The 18,764-nt window shown below is 44.4% G+C and overlaps 1 protein-coding gene across 4 annotated transcripts in view; it reads left to right on the forward strand.

Annotated features, from left to right (window-relative positions):
* The window catches only part of arhgef2b (rho/rac guanine nucleotide exchange factor (GEF) 2b), a 54,307-nt gene that overhangs the window by 1,191 nt on the left and 34,352 nt on the right, over positions 1–18,764 (forward strand). The window contains exons 3-7 of one of the 4 annotated variants that reach the window (XM_031788777.1): positions 5,830–6,086; positions 8,190–8,379; positions 8,925–9,165; positions 9,979–10,018; positions 10,202–10,397. In XM_031788777.1, the coding sequence (XP_031644637.1) occupies positions 5,830–6,086; positions 8,190–8,379; positions 8,925–9,165; positions 9,979–10,018; positions 10,202–10,397 (924 nt within the window). Of the gene's footprint in view, positions 1–4,842; positions 6,087–8,189; positions 8,380–8,924; positions 9,166–9,238; positions 9,589–9,978; positions 10,019–10,201; positions 10,398–18,764 lie in introns of those variants that run through there. The other 3 variants (XM_031788771.1, XM_031788768.1, XM_031788789.1) reach the window with 3 other exon arrangements.

Consider the following 18,764-nt stretch of genomic DNA (forward strand, 5'->3'; position numbering starts at 1 on the left):
CAATTGTCTGTCAACAGCTTGGGTGGACAGTCCTACAGTCAGCATGCCAATTGCGTGCTCCCTAAAAACTTATTGTGTTGTGTGATAAAACTGCACATTTTAGAGTGGCCTTTTATTGTCCCCAGCACAAGGTGTAATGTTCATGCTGTTTAATCAGCATCTTGATATGCCACATCTGCCAGGTGGATTGATTATCTTGGCAGAATAAATGCTCACTGAAAGGGATGTAAACAAAATTGTGAACAACATTTTAGAGAAATATGCTTTTTGTGCATATGGAACGTTTCTGGGATCTGTTATTTCAGCTCATGGAACCAACACTTTACATGTTTTGTTCAGTGTATTTTCAATGTGTGGCCTAGTTTATTTAGTCATGGGACATTTAAGGCATCTAGCCAGGTTCTCCAATAATTTTGTAGCAGCCTACCAAGGGGACCATACTTTTCTAAAATGGGTTGGAAATTCTATTTATTTCATCACCATGGTTCATTTGACACAATTTAAATATTCAAATGACACCATTATCAGACATGATAACATCTATCAGTACGACGACACATCTGTATTTACAGCATCTATCAGTACAGCCTACTGTATTTACCGTATAACCAGGGAAGCATTGTTTTTAAACATCTCATATTGACTGAAATATATTTTAAAGAACAAATGAACTGGGACAATGTAGTTTGGTTAATTCAAGTTGTCTTAACATTGACAGAAACATGACGTGTTTCTCCCCATCCTTCCCAAAGGACTTCATGACTCAAACTCATGCCTGGTTGGTCTGTAAGAACTTAGGTAATGATTAAAGGTAGACATATATCAGAGGTATATCAAGTGTGTTTGCATACTTTCAAGTTAAGTATTAGGTGGGTCACAGGAGTCATAAAAATGTCCCAATTGATGGCACTGATGGATGGGATGTTGGGGATGGGAGCTTTCTTCATGAGCCACAAATGTTTGAAGTTTAAAAAAAGGACAGCGAAAAGAGGAACAGGGCCAACAGGAAAGCTCAAGATATATATATGGTTATATGGACAGAAGGTCACAAACATTTTCAGCATGGTTGTACGTATGGTCCCAATAGGCCTATGTAACTCCAGTTAATAAGCTTAACCTTTTTAATTAGGCAGATAAGTCATTGATACAATGACTTCAAAGGATGCTGGGTAGTACAACACATTGTGCATGTGAAGCAACTGTGTAAGAACATTGGAGTGCATTAGAGCACCCTGAATGTAAAGCTGGATGAAGAGACAGTTGAAGTCGGAGGTTTACATACACTTAGGTTGGAGTCATTAAAATTCGTTTTTCAACCACTCCACAAATTTCTTGTTAAAAAACTATCGTTTTGGCAAGTCGGTTAGGACATCTACTTTGTGCATGACGAAAGTAATTTTTCCAACAATTGTTTACAGACAGATTATTTCACTTAAAATTCACTATATCACAATTCCAGTGGGTCAGAGGTTTACATACACTAAGTTGACTGTGCCTTTAAACAGCTTGGAAAATTTCAGAAATTGATGTCATGGCTTTAGAAGTTCCTGATAGGCTAATTGACATCATTTGAGTCAATTGGAGGTGTACCTGTGGATGTATTTCAAGGCCTACCTCTGCTTGACATCATGGGAAAATCTAAAGAAATCAGCTAAGACCTCAGAAAGAATTGTAGACCTCCACAAGTCTGGTTAATCCTTGGGAGCAATTTCCAAACGCCTGACGGTATCCCGTACAAACAATAGTACACAAGTATAAACAGCATGGGACCACGCAGCTGTCATAACGCTCAGGAAGGAGACACATTCTGTCTCCTAGAAATGAACGTACTTTGGTGCGAAAAGTGCAAATCAATCCCAGAACAACAGCTAAGGACCTTGTGAAGATGCTGGAGGAAACGGGTACAAAAGTATCTACATCCAGAGTAAAACGAGCCCTATATCGACATAACCTGAGAGGCCGCTCAGCAAGGAAGAAGCCACTGCTCCAAAACCGCCATAAAAAAGCCAGACTACGGTTTGCAACTGCACATGGGGACAAAGATCGTACTTTTTGGAGAAATGTCCTCTGGTCTGATGAAACAAAAATATAACTGTTTGGCCATAATGACCATGGTAATGTTTAGAGGGAAAAGGGTGAGGGTTGCAAGCCGAAGAACACCATCCCTACTGTGAAGCACGGGGGTGGCAGCATCATGTTGTGGGGGTGCTTTGCTACAGGAGGCACTGGTGGACTTCACAAAATAGATGGCAACATGAGGTAGGAAAATTACGTGGAAATATTTAAGCAACATCTCAAGACATCAGTCAGGCAGGAAGTTAAAGCTTGGTCGCAAATGGGTCTTCCAAATGGACAATGACCCCAAGCATACTTCCAAAGTTGTGGCAAAATGGCTTAAGGACAACAAAGTCAAGGTATTGGAGTGGCCATCACAAAGCCTTAACCTCAATCCAATAGAAAATTTGTGGGCAGAACTGAAAAAGCTTGTGTGAGCAAAGAGGCCTACAAACCTGACTGAGTTAGCTCTGTCAGGAGGAATGGGCCAACATTCACCTAACTTATTGTGGACGCTTGTGGAAGGCTACACAAAATGCTTGACCCAAGTTAAACAATTTAAATGCGATGCTACCAAATACCAATTGAGTGTATGTAAACTTCTGACCCACTGGGAATGTGATGAAAGAAATCAAATCTGAAATAAATCATTCTCTCTACTATTATTCTGACATTTCACATTCTTAAAATAAAGTGGTGATTCTAACTGACCTAAGACAGCGAATTGTTACTATGATTAAATGTCAGGAATTGTGAAAAACTGAGTTTAAATTTAGTTGGCTACGGTGTATGTAAACTTCCGACTTCAACTGTACATGTTTGAGGGCTTGAAGAGCGGATGACACGTTCTTTAGAAAGAAACTTGACATGCCTGTTGTTTCACCTCCAACTGTTTACATTCCTGGACAGAGTCCTGTCTATGGTTAGAGATGGGGAATGTGAACAATGGAGGAAGGGGAGTAGAGATCTAAGGGGGAGGGAAGGAGAGAGATGGTACATGGAGAGGGGAGAGACAGTAGAAGGCCAGTCATTCATTTCAGTCCTCATGTCTTAAAGCAGATATCCACAGACTTCCAGTCATCGCACAGAGGTACAGTGACATTGTTACCTACCTTTAGCCCATGCAGAGGGAGGCACCTGTCTGTTAATGCACTCAATCACTTCATGGCACATGTATATTTAATCACTCTTGTTTTCAGTCTCTCAACTCATGCTCAAGCCAAATTTCTTCAGCCTCCTGAGGTTGAAGAGGCGCTGTTGCGGCTTCTCCACCACACTATCTGTGTGGTTGGACCATTTCAGTTTGTCCGTGATGTGTACGCCAAGGAAGTTAACGTTCCACCTTCTCCACTGCTGTCCCGTCGGTGTGGATAGGGGGGTGCTCCCTCTGCTGTTTCCTGAAGTCCATGATCATCTCCTTTGTTTTGTTGATGTTAAGTGAGAGGTTGTTTTCCTGACACCACACTCCGAATGTCCTCACCTCCTCCCTGTAGGCTGTCTTGTCATTGTTGGTAGTCAAGCCTACTACTGTTGTGTCATCTGCAAACTTGATAATTGAAGTTGCATGGCCACGTAGTCATGGGTGAACAGGTAGTACAGGAGGGGGCTGAGCATGCATCCTTGTGGGGCCACAGTGTTGAGGATCAGCGAAGTGGAGATGTTGTTTCCTACCTTCACCACCTGGGGGTGTCCCGTCAGGAAGTCCAGGACCCAATTGCACAGGGTGGAGTTCAGACCCTGGGCCTCCAAACTTAATGATGAACTTGGAGGGTACTATGGTGTTGACGCGGCTAGGGATGTCATCTGGGCTGGCAGCCTTGCGAGGGTTAACACGTTTAAATGCCTTACTCAAATCGGCCACAGAGAAATCAAGTTTATTTATATAGCTCTTCTTACATCAGCTGATATCTCAAAGTGCTGTACAGAAACCCAGCCTAAAACCCCAAACAGCAAGCAATGAAGGTGTAGAAGCACGGTGGCTAGGAAAAACTCCCTAGAAAGGCCAAAACCTGGGAAGAAACCTAGAGAGGAACCAAGCTATGAGGGGTGGCCAGTCCTCTTCTGACTGTGCCGGGTGGAGATTATAACAGAACATGGCCAAGATGTTCAAATGTTCATAAATGACCAGCATGGTCAAATAATAGTAATCGCAGTAGTTGTTGACTTGAGTTGTTGTATGTTGTTACAATTCCACCATGAGTCGTTAATCATGAAACATTCACCCTCACGTGAGTGTGTCATTGAGGGTGGTCCTCAGTGTGGGGCAGTGGTGAAAAAGTACTCAATTGTCATACTTGACTAAAAGTAAAAAGTCACCCAGTAAAATACTACTTGAGTAAAAGTCTAAAAGTATTGGGTTTTAAATGTACTTAAGTTCCAAAAGTAAATGTAATTGCTAAAATATACTTAAGTATAAATAGTTTCAAATTCCCAAATCAAATTCCCAAAATTTACCAAACCAGAAGTCACAATTTATTTTGTATTTTTTTGTATTTAATGATAGCCATGGGCACGCTCCAACACTCAGACATCATTTACAAATGAAACGTTTGTGTTTAGTGAGTCCATCAGATTAGAGGCAGGAGGAATGACCAGGAATGTTCTCTTGATAAGTGTTTGAATTGGACCATTTTCCTGTCCTGCTAAGCATTCAAATTGTAACCAGTAGTTTGGGGTGTCAAGGAAAATGCATGGAGTAAAATGTACAATATTTTCTTTAGGAATGTAGTGAAGTAAAAGTACAAGTTGTCAAAAATATAAATAGTAAAGTACAGATACCCCAAAAAGTACTTTACAGTACTTTACACCACTGGTGTTGGGGTGTGGTTCGGTACTGTACCATGCAGGGCTGGAGTCTGTATCAGTGTTATCTAAACCTCATTACATGAAGCATGATATACTACACATAGTTGAAGGAATTCATTAAGTATACCACCTCCCTACTACTTTCTTGTCTCTTGGCATGCAACACACACACACACACCACCCGGTAAGGATTTCATTTTTAAATGTTTCAATTTTCTGTCGTCAAAAGGAGGCCTATAGATTGTGATGTCGATGACCTTGACAAGACATCACCTTTTAGAGGTTGCTGTGACTACATTATTCAATGGGCTCTGAGCACAGTCCTACTCTCATACATATGGTATGGATGCCATCTTGTATTTGTTTATGCTCAGATAGAATAAAGAAGAAACAGACCAGGAAGTAGGCAACAATTCCAGGCATTTGACACACTGCTGTTCATTTGGTTCCCAATGCAGATCATATTAATGATTCTTCAGGTCTTTATCCTTCTTCATCTCATTCTAGGTGTTTAGGACAGTGATGTCAATGAGAGTGTGGCATCTATGAATCAAACTTTTCACATTGTTCTTGTAAAATACAGAAGGTTGAAACAGGATGTGGTTGCATTTGTGCTTTCACCTTTTCTCTGAAGTGCGCTAGTTGCGGTATCTTTTTGCTTTGACATGACCTCATCTTGTTTCCATGACAGCATAACAAGCCCAACATACAAACCACCTAGAATGAGTAAACAATTTAGGAGCAACTTGAACTTTTGAACTCCTCCTCAAAATCTAGCATGTACTAAATTGTCATTATAATCTAATAGTTGATTCTGTAGCTGCCATGAGGTGTATTTTGTAAATAATGAATTGCAGTGAAAGTATGAATAAAGGCCTTTACATAACATCTGTCCATTCTCTCGCACCCTTCCTCTTTCTCTCCCTCTCACCCTTCCTCTCCCTCACCCTTCCTCCCCCTGTCTGCCAGATGATCGCCACACCTCCTCACTCCCCTCGTCTCCCAGGCTCCCCGTCATATCTGGGAGGACACTGCGTCCCCTGTCCGGCCCCCCCACCCTCCTCCCCTTGCCCCTCCCCTCCCTCCTCTCCCTCCTCTGGAGGGGTCACACTACGTCGGACCACCCCCTCCTCCTGTCTCACACACACTCTGGACCACCTCCGCAGGCACAGCTGGCAGCCTGGAGTCATGATGTATGGCTGCCCCCCACAGTACCAGCAACGCAGGTAGGGGGCGCACTAACGACCAATACTTACTAGTCCAGTGGTCAATCACCCGCTTTAGGTACAAGACTACAAGTTGCTCGTAGACACAGATCTAGGATCAGCTTACCTTTCGCAAATCCTAACCTTTATCATTAGGGCGGGGAAACCCAAGGCTGACGTCACATCAGTGTTGAGGGTAAAGGCTGACAAGATGGTGCCTACAGAGAAGGGCGACATCTTACGAGTTCCAACTCAACTTTGCTATATAGTGACTTTCAAAGTGTTTATCTTGACCTTTTTTGTACAGAAAGTTCATACTATTATTACATATGACCGCCAATCACTTCTGGACATCAGTTACGCACACACACTAAATTGACACTCCCACACACATTCACATATACTACACACACACACACAAGCTCACACACACACACACACTTTTACACACATAATTTGCTACTGCTACTCTCCTCTTTATTTTACTGGTATTATTATCTATCCCGATAACTAGTAATTTTACCCTGCCTTCATGTACATATTTACCTCAAATAACTCGTACCTTTAAACTGCATTGTTGGGAAGGGCTCGCAAACAAGTATTTCACGGTAAAGTCTACACCAGTTGTATTTGGCGCATGTGACAAACAAAATTGGATTTAGATTTTATTTGAGAGTGAGATAGTGATTTGTGGTAAATGCACAGCTTGCAACTCACCCATGTTCCTGGAGGGCTGCGGGAATCTGGGAGTGAACTGTGTAGGAGTATGCTTGCTATGTTCTAATATTTGTTTTAGGGATTGGCTGATCTAAGACCAGTGCTACCAGTATATAACTTCCCACACATATAGTCAATGCTGTTGTTATCTCTGGCATTCCTGCTCTAACTGCTGGTGTTCTTATCAGTGCTGTTTTAGCTGGCCCTCTCCTACTCTCTTATTTGCTCATCTCTTCTGCTTTTAATTCACTGAGCATGGCAATGTTCTTTCTCTTTTCCTGTAGCTTGTCCCCCTCTCTCTCTGTCTTTATCTATCCGTTATCTATCGTTCTTTTTTCCACCCATTTATCCAAGATGTTGGTTTAAATTTTAAAATTTTTCATAAAAATAAATAAATAAATTCACTAACCCTTCCACCCCTCCCCAAATTGGAGTAAACGAATGAACAACAACACTTAGACTTCTACTTCCCGCTTATACATACTATATAAATGTTATGGATGCAATCAATTTTACAATAGTTATCTTTTGATTGTTTTTACTCCTTTCTTTCCTCTTCTTTCCTCTACCCCTCCCATCTATTTCTGAACACCATCCAGTTCTATTTGCCTTATATTTGTAACTGTGCTGTTTAACAAAGGTTCTGAACCTATATACACTACCGTTCAAAAGTTTGGGGTCACTTCGAAATGTCCTTGTTTTTTGATTGTTTTTACTCCTGTCATTCCGCCAGTTTTATTGCTTCTTTAAGCAGGACCGTTTCAGCTGGGCCAAGGGTTTTCTCATGATCAATTAGCCTTTTAAAATGATAAACTTGGATTAGCTAACACAGCATGGCATTGGAACACAGGAGTGATGGTTGCTGATAATGGGTCTCTGTACGCCTATGTAGATATACCATTAAAAATCAATAGTTATTTACAACATTAACAATGTCTGTATTTCTGATCAATTTGATGTTATTTAAAAAAAATAAAAAAGGACATTTCTAAGTGACAGTGTACATTTTACAGACACAGGCTACAATTTGGTTTCCATTGTCTTTTTCCTGACATCTGACATGCAAATGGATTTTAACAATCTTTTGGAGAGAAAGAAGGAGAGGGGGAGGGAGACAAAGCAGAAGTATAAGTGCAGCCGCCAGCGAATAAAGTCAGGTCATCAACACAAAGTACTCTCAAAAACAAGAAGAGAGTGAAATCACTAAGCTACACACACACACACACACACACACACACACACACACACACACACACACACACACACACACACACACACACACACAAGCAGGATGACTGACTGCTGTTTTCTCAACTAGACCTCTACTCCCCTCCTCTCTACTCAACTACTCTACTGTGACACTACCCTCTCTCTCCCCCTCCCTCCCTCTTTCCCTCTCTCCCCCAGTGTGAGTCTGGAGGGTTTTGACCCAGAAGAGATGGAGCGGGTGCTCCTTGGAGCCCTGGAGGGATCCAGCAGAGGGGGGCGGGACCCTCGCCGAGCCCCCATCACCTCTTTTGGCCAAGAGCTGGGCTCCCTGCTGTCACTCACGGAGGAGGAGGCGGGCTGCCAGACCCCGGTCTTCTCCCCATTGGAGGTGAAGCTAAGTCCAGACTGATGGGATTGAAGCATCATATGTGTGTGTGTGCGCACGTGTTTGAGTGTGTGATAAATATAATTTGCTAACATGAATGAAGATGGAAGACTTGAGATAAAGTAACCTTATTTAGAGCACAGACAGTAACACACACACACAGTCACATGCACACATGTCTCCTGCAAGCAGTGGCAAGCACGTCTTGGGTTATTTTGTTGCAAATACACACAGCCTCTCACTGATGCTCTTGTCTTTCTTTATTATGGAAAGAGCCGTTTATACACTCAAGTCATACACTCTCTATCTCTCCCTCCTCTCTCTCATGCTCTCTCCCCTCTATCTCTTCCTCTCTCTATCTCTCCCTCCTCTCTCTCATGCTCTCTCCCCTCTATCTCTTCCTCTCTCTATCTCTCCCTCCTCTCTCTCTTGCTCTCTCCCCTCTATCTCTTCCTCTCTCTTGCTCTCTCCCCTCTATCTCTTCCTCTCTCTATCTCTCTCTCTCCCTGACACACTGTGGCCCTTGTCTCTTGTCTGTGGTGTGTTAGGAGCAGTCGTCTCAGCTGCAGGGCTTCAGTGCCTCCGCTCCCTCCCTGTGTGCCAGTCCCAGTCTGCGCCAGCTACCCAAAGCCAACCTCCACCCTCCAACCCACACAAACACTGATACACACTCTCCGACACCTCACACACACCCCTACACACACTCACAAAACCACCAGCATCATCGTCATCAGCCTTGCCATCGCTCCTACTCAAACTCCAATTCCATCTCCCAATGCCACTACCAAGGTAGGACAGTAGGACTCTTCATTTGTGAGTGTGTGGAGACTCTCCTGACTGTTTGAAGGGCAGATAGTGTGTGTCTGTGTGTGTGTGTTCCTATCTGTGTGCAGCTATGCGGAAGTCTTCTTCCTGTGTTTGTTCTCACTGGGGGCTGCTGCTGCCGTCGTTAGCCACGGAACAGAAAGCGCTGTGTTCTCAGGCTCTCCTATCTCCTCACTCGCTCTCTCAATTTCACCTTTTGCATGTTCACTATTCATCCTTTCATTCCACGGCATCAGCAGAGATCGTTTTAATCACGCCTTGATGGTGTTAAATCAACTGTCTCGTGTTGTTTCGTCCTTGTCTTTCTTCATGCATTTGTTAACTCTTGGTCACAGCCATCGTTTGGATTAAACGTGTTTGCCAAGAACCTGCAGAGCAGAGAGAGAGGTTTGTCACTTATCAGGCGATGCACTTCAATCTATCTGGGATCTTAGGTCTATGTATGTATGTATGTATGTATGTATGTATGTATGTATGTATGCATGCATGTATGGAGGGACGGTTTTGAGGTAATGGGATGACTAAGTTTGTTTCTGCTTTCTGCCTCTCTCTTCCTCTCTGTATCTATCTGTCTTTCACTTTCGCTCTCTTTGTCTGTCTCTCTCTCTCTCTCTTTGTCTGTCTCTCTCTCTCTCTGTCTCTCTCTTTGTCTGTCTGTCTGTCTGTCTGTCTGTCTGTCTGTCTGTCTGTCTGTCTGTCTGTCTCTCTCTCTCTCTCTCTCTCTCTCTCTCTCTCTCTCTCTCTCTCTCTCTCTCTCTCTCTCTCTCTCTCTCACAGAGTCTTCCCTGGGCTCTGTATTTGGGGGTTCCACACAGAGGTGAGTTGTCTCTCTCTCTTCCTGATAACCTGTGTTCACTAACAACCCTATAGAGCACATGATCTCATCTGTGACTGACTGCTTTTTGACTCACATCCCCATAGTAACACACCTTTTCCTCTAAGCTAGGCTGAATGCAAACTCCGTCTTATGGAAGGATGTTTCTCTTCACCTCTTTCTCAGTGTGGATACAGAGCTTGGTGAGCTGTGGGGGCAAGAAGAGAGGCAGCGGCTGGGCGAAGAGAGAGAGAGGCGGAGGGAGGAGAGAAGGACGGAGGGACTGAGGGGTGCTCCCCCCGGGGAGGAGAGGGGGGAGAAGACGGGAAGCCCTTTGGGACGCACCTTCAGCTTCCTGCGCAAGATGGCTGGCCAACGCAAGGTGAGAGAGTGAGAAAGAGGAGAGTGTGGGTGTGTGTTTCAGCGTGTCTGTGTCTCTCTGTGGTTGTGGGTGCATGTGGATGTGACCCTGTCACAGCTGTCACTATGCAGTAGAGTACTTGAGTTGAGTGCAGGACCGTCTCTAAGGACAGAGAGTTGGAGTTTGGTAGTAGGCTAGCTTCCCCTGCAGTGTCGAGTCCCAGAGAGGAAGTGACAGTATCAGTAGAGTACTTGAGTTGAGTGCAGGACCGTCTCTAAGGACAGAGAGTTGGAGTTTGGTAGTAGGCTAGCTTCCCCTGCAGTGTCGAGTCCCAGAGAGGAAGTGACAGTATCTGCTTTATTTAGATTCACCTGTGAACCACCTCCGGTAACAGTTTTGGCAAACATATGCTGTTTGAATAACACAATGTTACAGCACTGATATGCAGTTGAAGTCTGAAGTTTACATACACTTAGGTTGGAGTCATTAAAACTCATTTTTAAACCACTCCACAAATTTCTAATTAACAAATTATAGTTTTGGCAAGTCGGTTAGGACATCTACTTTGTGCATGACAATTGTTTACAGACAGATATCACAATTCCAGTGGGTCAGAAGTTTACATACACTAAGTTGACTGTGCCTTTAAACAGCTTGGAAAATTCCAGAAAATTATGTCATTGCTTTAGAAGCGTCTGATAGGCTAATTGACATAATTTGAGTCAATTGGAGGTGTACCTGTGGATGTATTTCAAGGCCTACCTTCAAACTGCCTCTTTGCTTGACATCATGGGAAAATCAAAAGAAATCAGTCAAGACCTCAGAAAAAATTGTAGACCTCCATAAGTCTGGTTCATCCTTGTGAGCAATTTCCAAATGCCTGAAGGTACCACGTTCATCTGTACACACAATAGTACTTAAGTATAAACACCATGGGACCACGTAGCCATCATACCGCCCAGGAAGGAGACGTGTTCTGTCTCCTAGAGATGAATGTACTTTGGTGCGAAAAGTGCAAATCAATCCCAGAATAACAGCAAAGGACCTTGTGAGATGCTGGAGGAAACAAAAAGTATCTATATCCACAGTAAAATGAGTCCTATATCGACATAACCTGAAAGACCGCTTATCAAGGAAGAAGCCACTGCTCCAAAACCGCCATAAAAAAGCCAGACTACGGTTTACAACTGCACATGGGGACAAAGATCGTACTTTTTGGGAGAAATGTCCTCTGGTCTGATGAAACAAAAATATAACTGTTTGGCCATGATGAACATTGTTATGTTTGGAGGAAAAGGGGGAGGCTTGCAAGCTGAAGAACACCATCCTAACCGTGAAGCACGGGGGTGGCAGCATCATGTTGTGTGGGTGCTTTGCTGCAGGAGGGACTGGTACACTTCACAAAATAAATGGCATCATGAGTAAGGAAAATTATGTGGATATATTGAAGCAACATCTCAAGACATCAGTCAGGAAGTTAAAGCTTGGTCACAAATGGGTCTTCCAAATGGACAATGACCCCAAGCATACTTCCAAAGTTGTGGCAAAATGGCTTAAGGACAACTAAATCAAGGTATTGGAGTGGCCATCACAAAGCACTGACCTCAATCCTATAGAAAATTTGTGGGCAGAACTGAAAATGTGTGTACGAGCAAGGAAGCCTACAAACCTGACTCAGTTACACCAGCTCTGTCAGGAGGAATGAGCCAAAATTCACCTAACTTATTGTGTGAAGCTTGTGGAAGGCTACCTGAAACGTTTGACCCAATTTAAACAATTTAAAAGGCAATGCTACCAAATACTAATTGAGTGTATGTAAACTTCTGACCCACTGGGAATGTGATGAAAGAAATAAAAGCTGAAATAAATCATTCTCTCTACTATTATTCTGACATTTCACATTCTTAAAATAAAGTGGTGATCCTAACTGACCTAAGACAGGGAATTTTTGCCCTTGATTAAATGTCAGGAATTGTGAAAAACTGAGTTTAAATGTTTTTGGCTAAGGTGTATGTAAACTTCGGTCTTCAACTGTATGTACAACAATGTTGTCAAAGCAGTAACCACAACAGTATTATTCATTATGTTGGGCGAGGCGCTCTCTCTTGTGCTGCTTAGATTATTAATGACGATATCTGGCTGAATTACAACAGGATCTTTTTTTTCTTTTTTTTCTCGAACCTTTTACTGAAATAGGCAAGTCATTTGAAGAACACATTATTATTTACAATGACGGCCTAGGAACAGATTTGTACCTTGTCAGCTCAGAGATTCGATCTAGCAACTTTCGGTTACTGGCCCAACGCTCTAAACACTACCTGCCGCCCCACCTCTTGATTTCTTGAAGAACATTTTTAAGTGTTTGTTCTAGTGGGTTGGCAGTGTTTACTATGTGTGTGTGTGTGTGTGTGTTTGTCATTACAACAATTTTTAAACAGCAGGGGGAGACTATGTTCTGTGAGTTGGATATGAGAAGTGAAGTGGAATAAGTAGCACTGTGGCCCTCAGCGGGATGATGTATGGCCAAGTTGATGATTTAGGCATTCCACACTGAACTTGGGTACAGCTGGTGTTCTTGTATGTGTGTTTTTTGTGTCCTACTAATCTCTGGTGGACAGACGGACGTCTCATAACTAGCATAACTAGCAGATTACTGTCCTACTAATAAGCCCGACCAAAGAGCAGTATGCATCATCACACATTTTGGCAATTGTATATTTTCTTTTGACATGTAACACCCTCGTATACATCAAGTTGATGTATTCTTGTCTGTATATTGTTCAATAATTTAAAAAAACTAAAAACAAGGGAGACAAAAAAAAGTAATTCATAAAAGCCCTACCAGCCCCTCTGACCACTCTTGCGTGCATCCCAGATTCCTTAGAGGTCCTTATCATGGGGGTTGCCAGATTGTGCCCTCCATCTCAACTGATTAGAAGTCTCAGTGATGTCACAGGGGCGTGGCTGTGATTTTGATGATCATTAGTTCATTTACGCGATGATACCATCGCCTCCGACGGCCTGTTAGAGACCGATAGCTGCTGGCCCTGTTTGACGGAGCTATTTCTGAAACAACATCCAGCCTCTCTGTGTGTGTGTGTGTGTGTGTGTGTGTGTGTGTGTGTGTGTGTGTGTGTGTGTGTGTGTGTGTGTGTGTGTGTGTGTGTGTGTGTGTGTGTGTGTGTGTGTGTGTGTGTGTGTGTGTGTGTGTGTGTGAGATGTGGTGTAACCAGGTATGTGGGGTTTGTCCACACCCTTGGTGCTGTATGTTTAGTGGCTCCTGGACTCCAGACCATAAGACAGAAAAGAGACAACAAGGGAGAAAACCCAGAAGAGTGAAAGAACAGCAGTCAGAAAGAAAGAGACTGAGCTCACTTTTCCAGACCTTTCCTCTCTACAGCAGTTATGAGCTCTCTCTCCCTCAGTCTCTCTGTCTCTCTCACTATAACATGTGACGTCTCAAGAAGTCAGCATACTCTGGAATGTGAATCAGTCCTGTGTGCTTCTGCTGTGTGTCTACAGGACCGTCTTATTTCTACTGACCTCAGTGTTGTATAGAGCTGGCTGATCTGGCTATGGATGTTAGACAGAGACATCTGGTGGCTTTAGATTAAGCCCAGTACTCTCATAATGATAATATGTCATGTCTTTCAGACTGGAGGGAGCTGAGAACAGAACACATTACAAGATCACAAGTCTGTTATTCATACACTTAGAAAAAAGGGTTCTTCGGCTGTCCACATAGGAGAACCCTTTTTTGGTTCAAGATTAAACCCACATTTGGTTCCTGGTTAAAATAATTTTTTGGTTCCAGGTATAACCCTTTTTTGGTCCAGGTATAACCCTTTTTGGTTCAAGGTTAAACCCTTTTTTTGGTTCCGGGTATAATCCATTTTGGCTCAAGGTTAACCCCTTTTTTTGGTTCCAGGTTAAACCCTTTTTTGGTTCCAGGTATAACCCTTTTGGGTTCTATGTAGAGCCCTCGGTGGAAAGGGTTCCACATGTATTTAGTCCAGCTTATTAATTTGACAATTTAAAAAAAAACAGCCCATAAAAGTGGGCTGTTATATAACCTAATAGAATCTGGGACTTATTTCAATTGTGGTCCTCTTGAGACAAGATGGCGAGGCAAGATCGTACACAGTTAAACACAGCATGGCAGTGAAATAATAAAACAAAAACAGACAAGAAGAACATCTATCTCATCATTGCTGTTACATCATAGGGGTTATTCATATGGTCACAGAAGACATCAAACACATTTTTACTTTATTTTTAAAGCTGCCCAGGGAGGACGTTGTTTTTTATGGGCAGAGGCAACCCAAACGGGTTCTACATGGAACCAAAAGGGTTCTTCAAATGGTTCCCCTATGGGCACAGCCAAAGAACCTTTTCAGGTTCTAGATAGAACAAAAACGTTCTAAGAGTGTACCTGTACAAATATGTATTCTACTACTCTGAACAAAAATATAAACGCAACATTCAACAATTTCAAAGATTTTACTGAGTTACAGTTCATATAAGGATATCAGTCAATTTAAATCAATTAATTAGGCCCTAATCTATGAATTTCACATGACATGGGTGGGCCTGGGAGGGCATAGGCCCCCACAAAAGGGCTTTATTACAGAAATAAATCAGCTGTCCGGGTGGATGGTCTCAGATGATCCCACAGGTGAAGAAGCCAGATGCGGAGTTCCTAGGCTGACGTAACGGCTGTCGTAGGTGGAAGAAGGTGAGGACCAAGGTGCAGTGTGGTACGTGTTCATACTTTTAATAGGTGCGGACTCCGGCCGCAAAACCTGGGGAGGGTCTGGGTGGGCGTCTGTCCGCGGTGGCGGCTCTGGCGCGGGACGTGGACCCCACTCCACCATAGTCTTGGCCCACTTAAGTGATGCCTTGGGAGCGGCGACCCTCACCGCCGACCTCGTACTGGGGACCCTAACAGCGGGCCCGAATAGACGAGAGACTCCGGCAGTGCCGGACAGGCGGGAGTCTCCAGCAGCGCCGTAGTGAAGGGCGACTCCGGCAGCGCCTGACTGATGGGCGGCTCCGGCAGCTCCTGACTGACGGGCGGCTCCGGCAGCTCCTGACTGACTGGCCGCTCAGGACAGACGGGCGGCTCTGGCCTGGAGAGAGAACTTGGAGGGAGGAGAAGGAGAGAAAGCCTGGTGGGTGGGGCTGCCACAGGACCCACCAGGCTGGGGAGACCTACAGGAGGCCTGGTGTGTGGAGGAGGCACCGGATGGACCAGGCTGTGGGGGAGCACTGGAGCCCTGGTGCGCAGCCTTGGCACCACTCCTCCAGGCTGGATGACCACTTTAGCCCTGACCATCCAGAGTGCAAGCACAGGTTGAACCGAGCTGTGGGTGAGCCCTGGAGATCTGGTGCATACTACTCGCACCTCTCCCTTAGGCTCAATGCACACATTCGCCTGGCACGGGCGGAGCGTAGGCATAGGACGCACTGCACCCTCCCAGTGCTCCGGAGACACAGCACGCAGAGCCGGCGCAGGATAAGCTGGGCCGAAACGGCGTACCGGAGACCAGACACTCTGAGCCGGGACACAGCACGGTCTGGCTGGATGCCCACACTCGCATGGCACTTGCGGGGGGCTGGCCTACAGCACACCGGGCTATGAGCTCATACTGGCGACACCGTGCTCTTGACCGCATAACACGGTGCCTGACCAATACTGCGCTTCCTCCGGTAAGCACGAGGAGTGGGCTCAGGTCTACAACCTGATTCTGCCACACTCCCCGTGTGCCCCCCACATTTTTTGGGGGTGGGGGCTGCCTCTCGTGTCTGTCGCGCTGCCGTGCTACCTCCTCATATCGCCGCCGCTCAGCTTTAGCTGCCTCCAGTTCTTCCTTGGGGTGGCGATATTCCCCAGCCTGTGCCCAGGGTCCCTTGCCATCTAAAATCTCCTCCCATGTCCATGAGTCCAGAGAACGCTGCTGATCGATACCACGCTGCTTGGTCCTTGGTTGGTGGGTAGTTCTGTAATGGCTGTCGTAGGTGGAAGAAGGTGAGGACCAAGGTGCAGCGTGGTACATGTTCATACTTTTAATAATGGAACTGAACACTGATTAACAAAACACAGAGAACAACCAAAACAGTTCTGTCTGGTGCAGACACAAAAACAGAAAGCAAACACCCACAACCAAAATGGGGAAAACAGTATGATTCTCAATCGGAGACAACGAACGACACCTGCCTCTGATTGAGAACCATACCAGGCCAAACACATAAAAATATAACCACATAGAAAAAATAACAGACTACCCGCCCCAACTCACACCCTGACCAAACTAACACAAAGACATCATTAAGGAACTAAGGTCAGAACGTGACAGACGTGGTTACAAGTAGTCTGCGATTGTGAGCCCGGTTGGACGTAATGCCAAATTGGAGGTGGCTTATGGTTATCTGGAAACCGCTCTGGTGGACATTCCTGCAGTCAGCATGCCAATTGCACGCTCCCTCAAAACTTGAGACATCTGTGGCATTGTGTTGTGTAAAAAAAATAGCTAATTTTAGAGTGGCCTTTTATTGTCCCCTGTACAAGTTGCACCTGTGTAATGATCATTAATCAGCGTCTTGATATGCCACACCTGTCAGGTGGATGGATTGTCTTGGCAAAGGAGAAATGCTCACTAACAGGGATGTCAACAAATTTGTGCACAGAATTTGAGAGAAATGCTCTTTTTGTGCGTATAGAACATCGTATGGGATCTTTTATTTCATCTCATGAAACATGGGAACAACATTTTACATGTTGCGTTTATATTTTTATATTTGATATTTGTTGAGTAGGAGGAAGTTAGAAGGAAGTTATGTTTGTAGATTGACACGTACCTCGCTTAAGAGCAAACGCATCTGGACAACATATATCTGGGTTTTGTTGGTGTGTGTCCACTGTGTCCCATAGAGAGAAAGAGGAAGTGTGTGTGTGCTCAGCATCATTTATTGGTGTTGTGTGTGTGTGTGTGTCTCTCTGTGTTTAACAGTGAATGTACTTAACAGTTTTACGTTAAAAAAATAGGTATTTAATAGCTCTTGGCCAAAGTCACACCTCTATTTTCCCTTCATTCCTCATTCCCCCTCTCTTTTCCCTGCTTTCTCTCTCTCCATTAGCTTAATCTCTCTCTCTTTCCCAGCTGGGCAGTTACTGCTTCGGGTGGCAGGATTGCATCAGCAAGCCGGCTTTTCTCCTCCGCTATCCCTCTCTCCCCAGCCCCCCCCCTCTCTCCATCACTCCACCCCCACTCCTCCGTTCATTTGTCTCAATCCCACCCCATTTTCCTCCCTTGCTCTCAATGCCTCCCCTTCTCTGCGAATTCTCTCTCTTGCACCCCTTTCTGTTATTCTTCCCTGCCGTCCCTTCTACAGTCCCCACTCCATCTCTCTCCCTTTGCTTTTCTCTTCACCCTTTCATATATCCCCTTCTTCCTCCATCTTTCCATCATTTTCTATTCTCCCTCTCCCTCCCATCTACAGTGTCTGATAATCTCTCTCTGCTTCCTCTCTTCATCTCTCTTCATCCCCCCTTCTACCTCCCTCATTCCATCTCTTTATCTATCTCTTCACCTCTCTTTATCCCCCCTTCTACCTCCCTCTTTCCATCTCTCTATCTCTCTCTTCACCTCTCTTTATCCCCCATTCTACCTCCCTCTTTCCATCTCTCTCTCTCTCTTTTCTACTTTTATCTCCTCTATTCCAAATGTCCATTCTGAGGTAGTAGGAGTTTAAACAAACTGAGGCAGGCAGAACAGCGGATATGAAACCCATAAAGAAGCCTGCGGAGGTCCAGAGAGTATTAGCCAAGCAAATATACCCTTCCTGATTAAAGCTGTCCCCCTATCGCACCACATCCTTTCCATATCGTCTAATATCCTATCATACCAACATGTTCACTACTAACTGCTCTTCGTCTCTCTCCTCTGTCCCTTCCCCATCGTCACTCTCTTTATCCCTCGCTCTCTTTGTTTTACATTCGTCATATCGGAAACTATGCGAAGGGGGATGTCATGTTATAGATGCTTATAACTGTTTATGAGGACTCTTTCGCTAAATGACGTGCTCCTCTTTTCTGTTTTGAAAGGGAATACTGTCGCCCTCATCACGCTGTTACACATTTTCTCATTATCTAACACACACACTTTTTCTCTCACTCACCCTGTAATGTGAGGCGTTGTTGTCTCCCTCACAATAACTCTTCAGAGGGTTAGTGTGTGTGTGTGTGTGTGTGTGTGTGTGTGTGTGTGTGTGTGTGTGTGTGTGTGTGTGTGTGTGTGTGTGAGATGTTGGGTGACTATGGTCAATAGAAGTATTGTACTGTATCCAACACCTGTGTTGCTATCTCATATCATACCACCCAAGTGCTGC

The sequence above is a fragment of the Oncorhynchus kisutch genome, linkage group LG2 (genome assembly GCF_002021735.2).
Source record: "Oncorhynchus kisutch isolate 150728-3 linkage group LG2, Okis_V2, whole genome shotgun sequence".
Taxonomy (NCBI): Eukaryota; Metazoa; Chordata; class Actinopteri; order Salmoniformes; family Salmonidae; genus Oncorhynchus; species Oncorhynchus kisutch.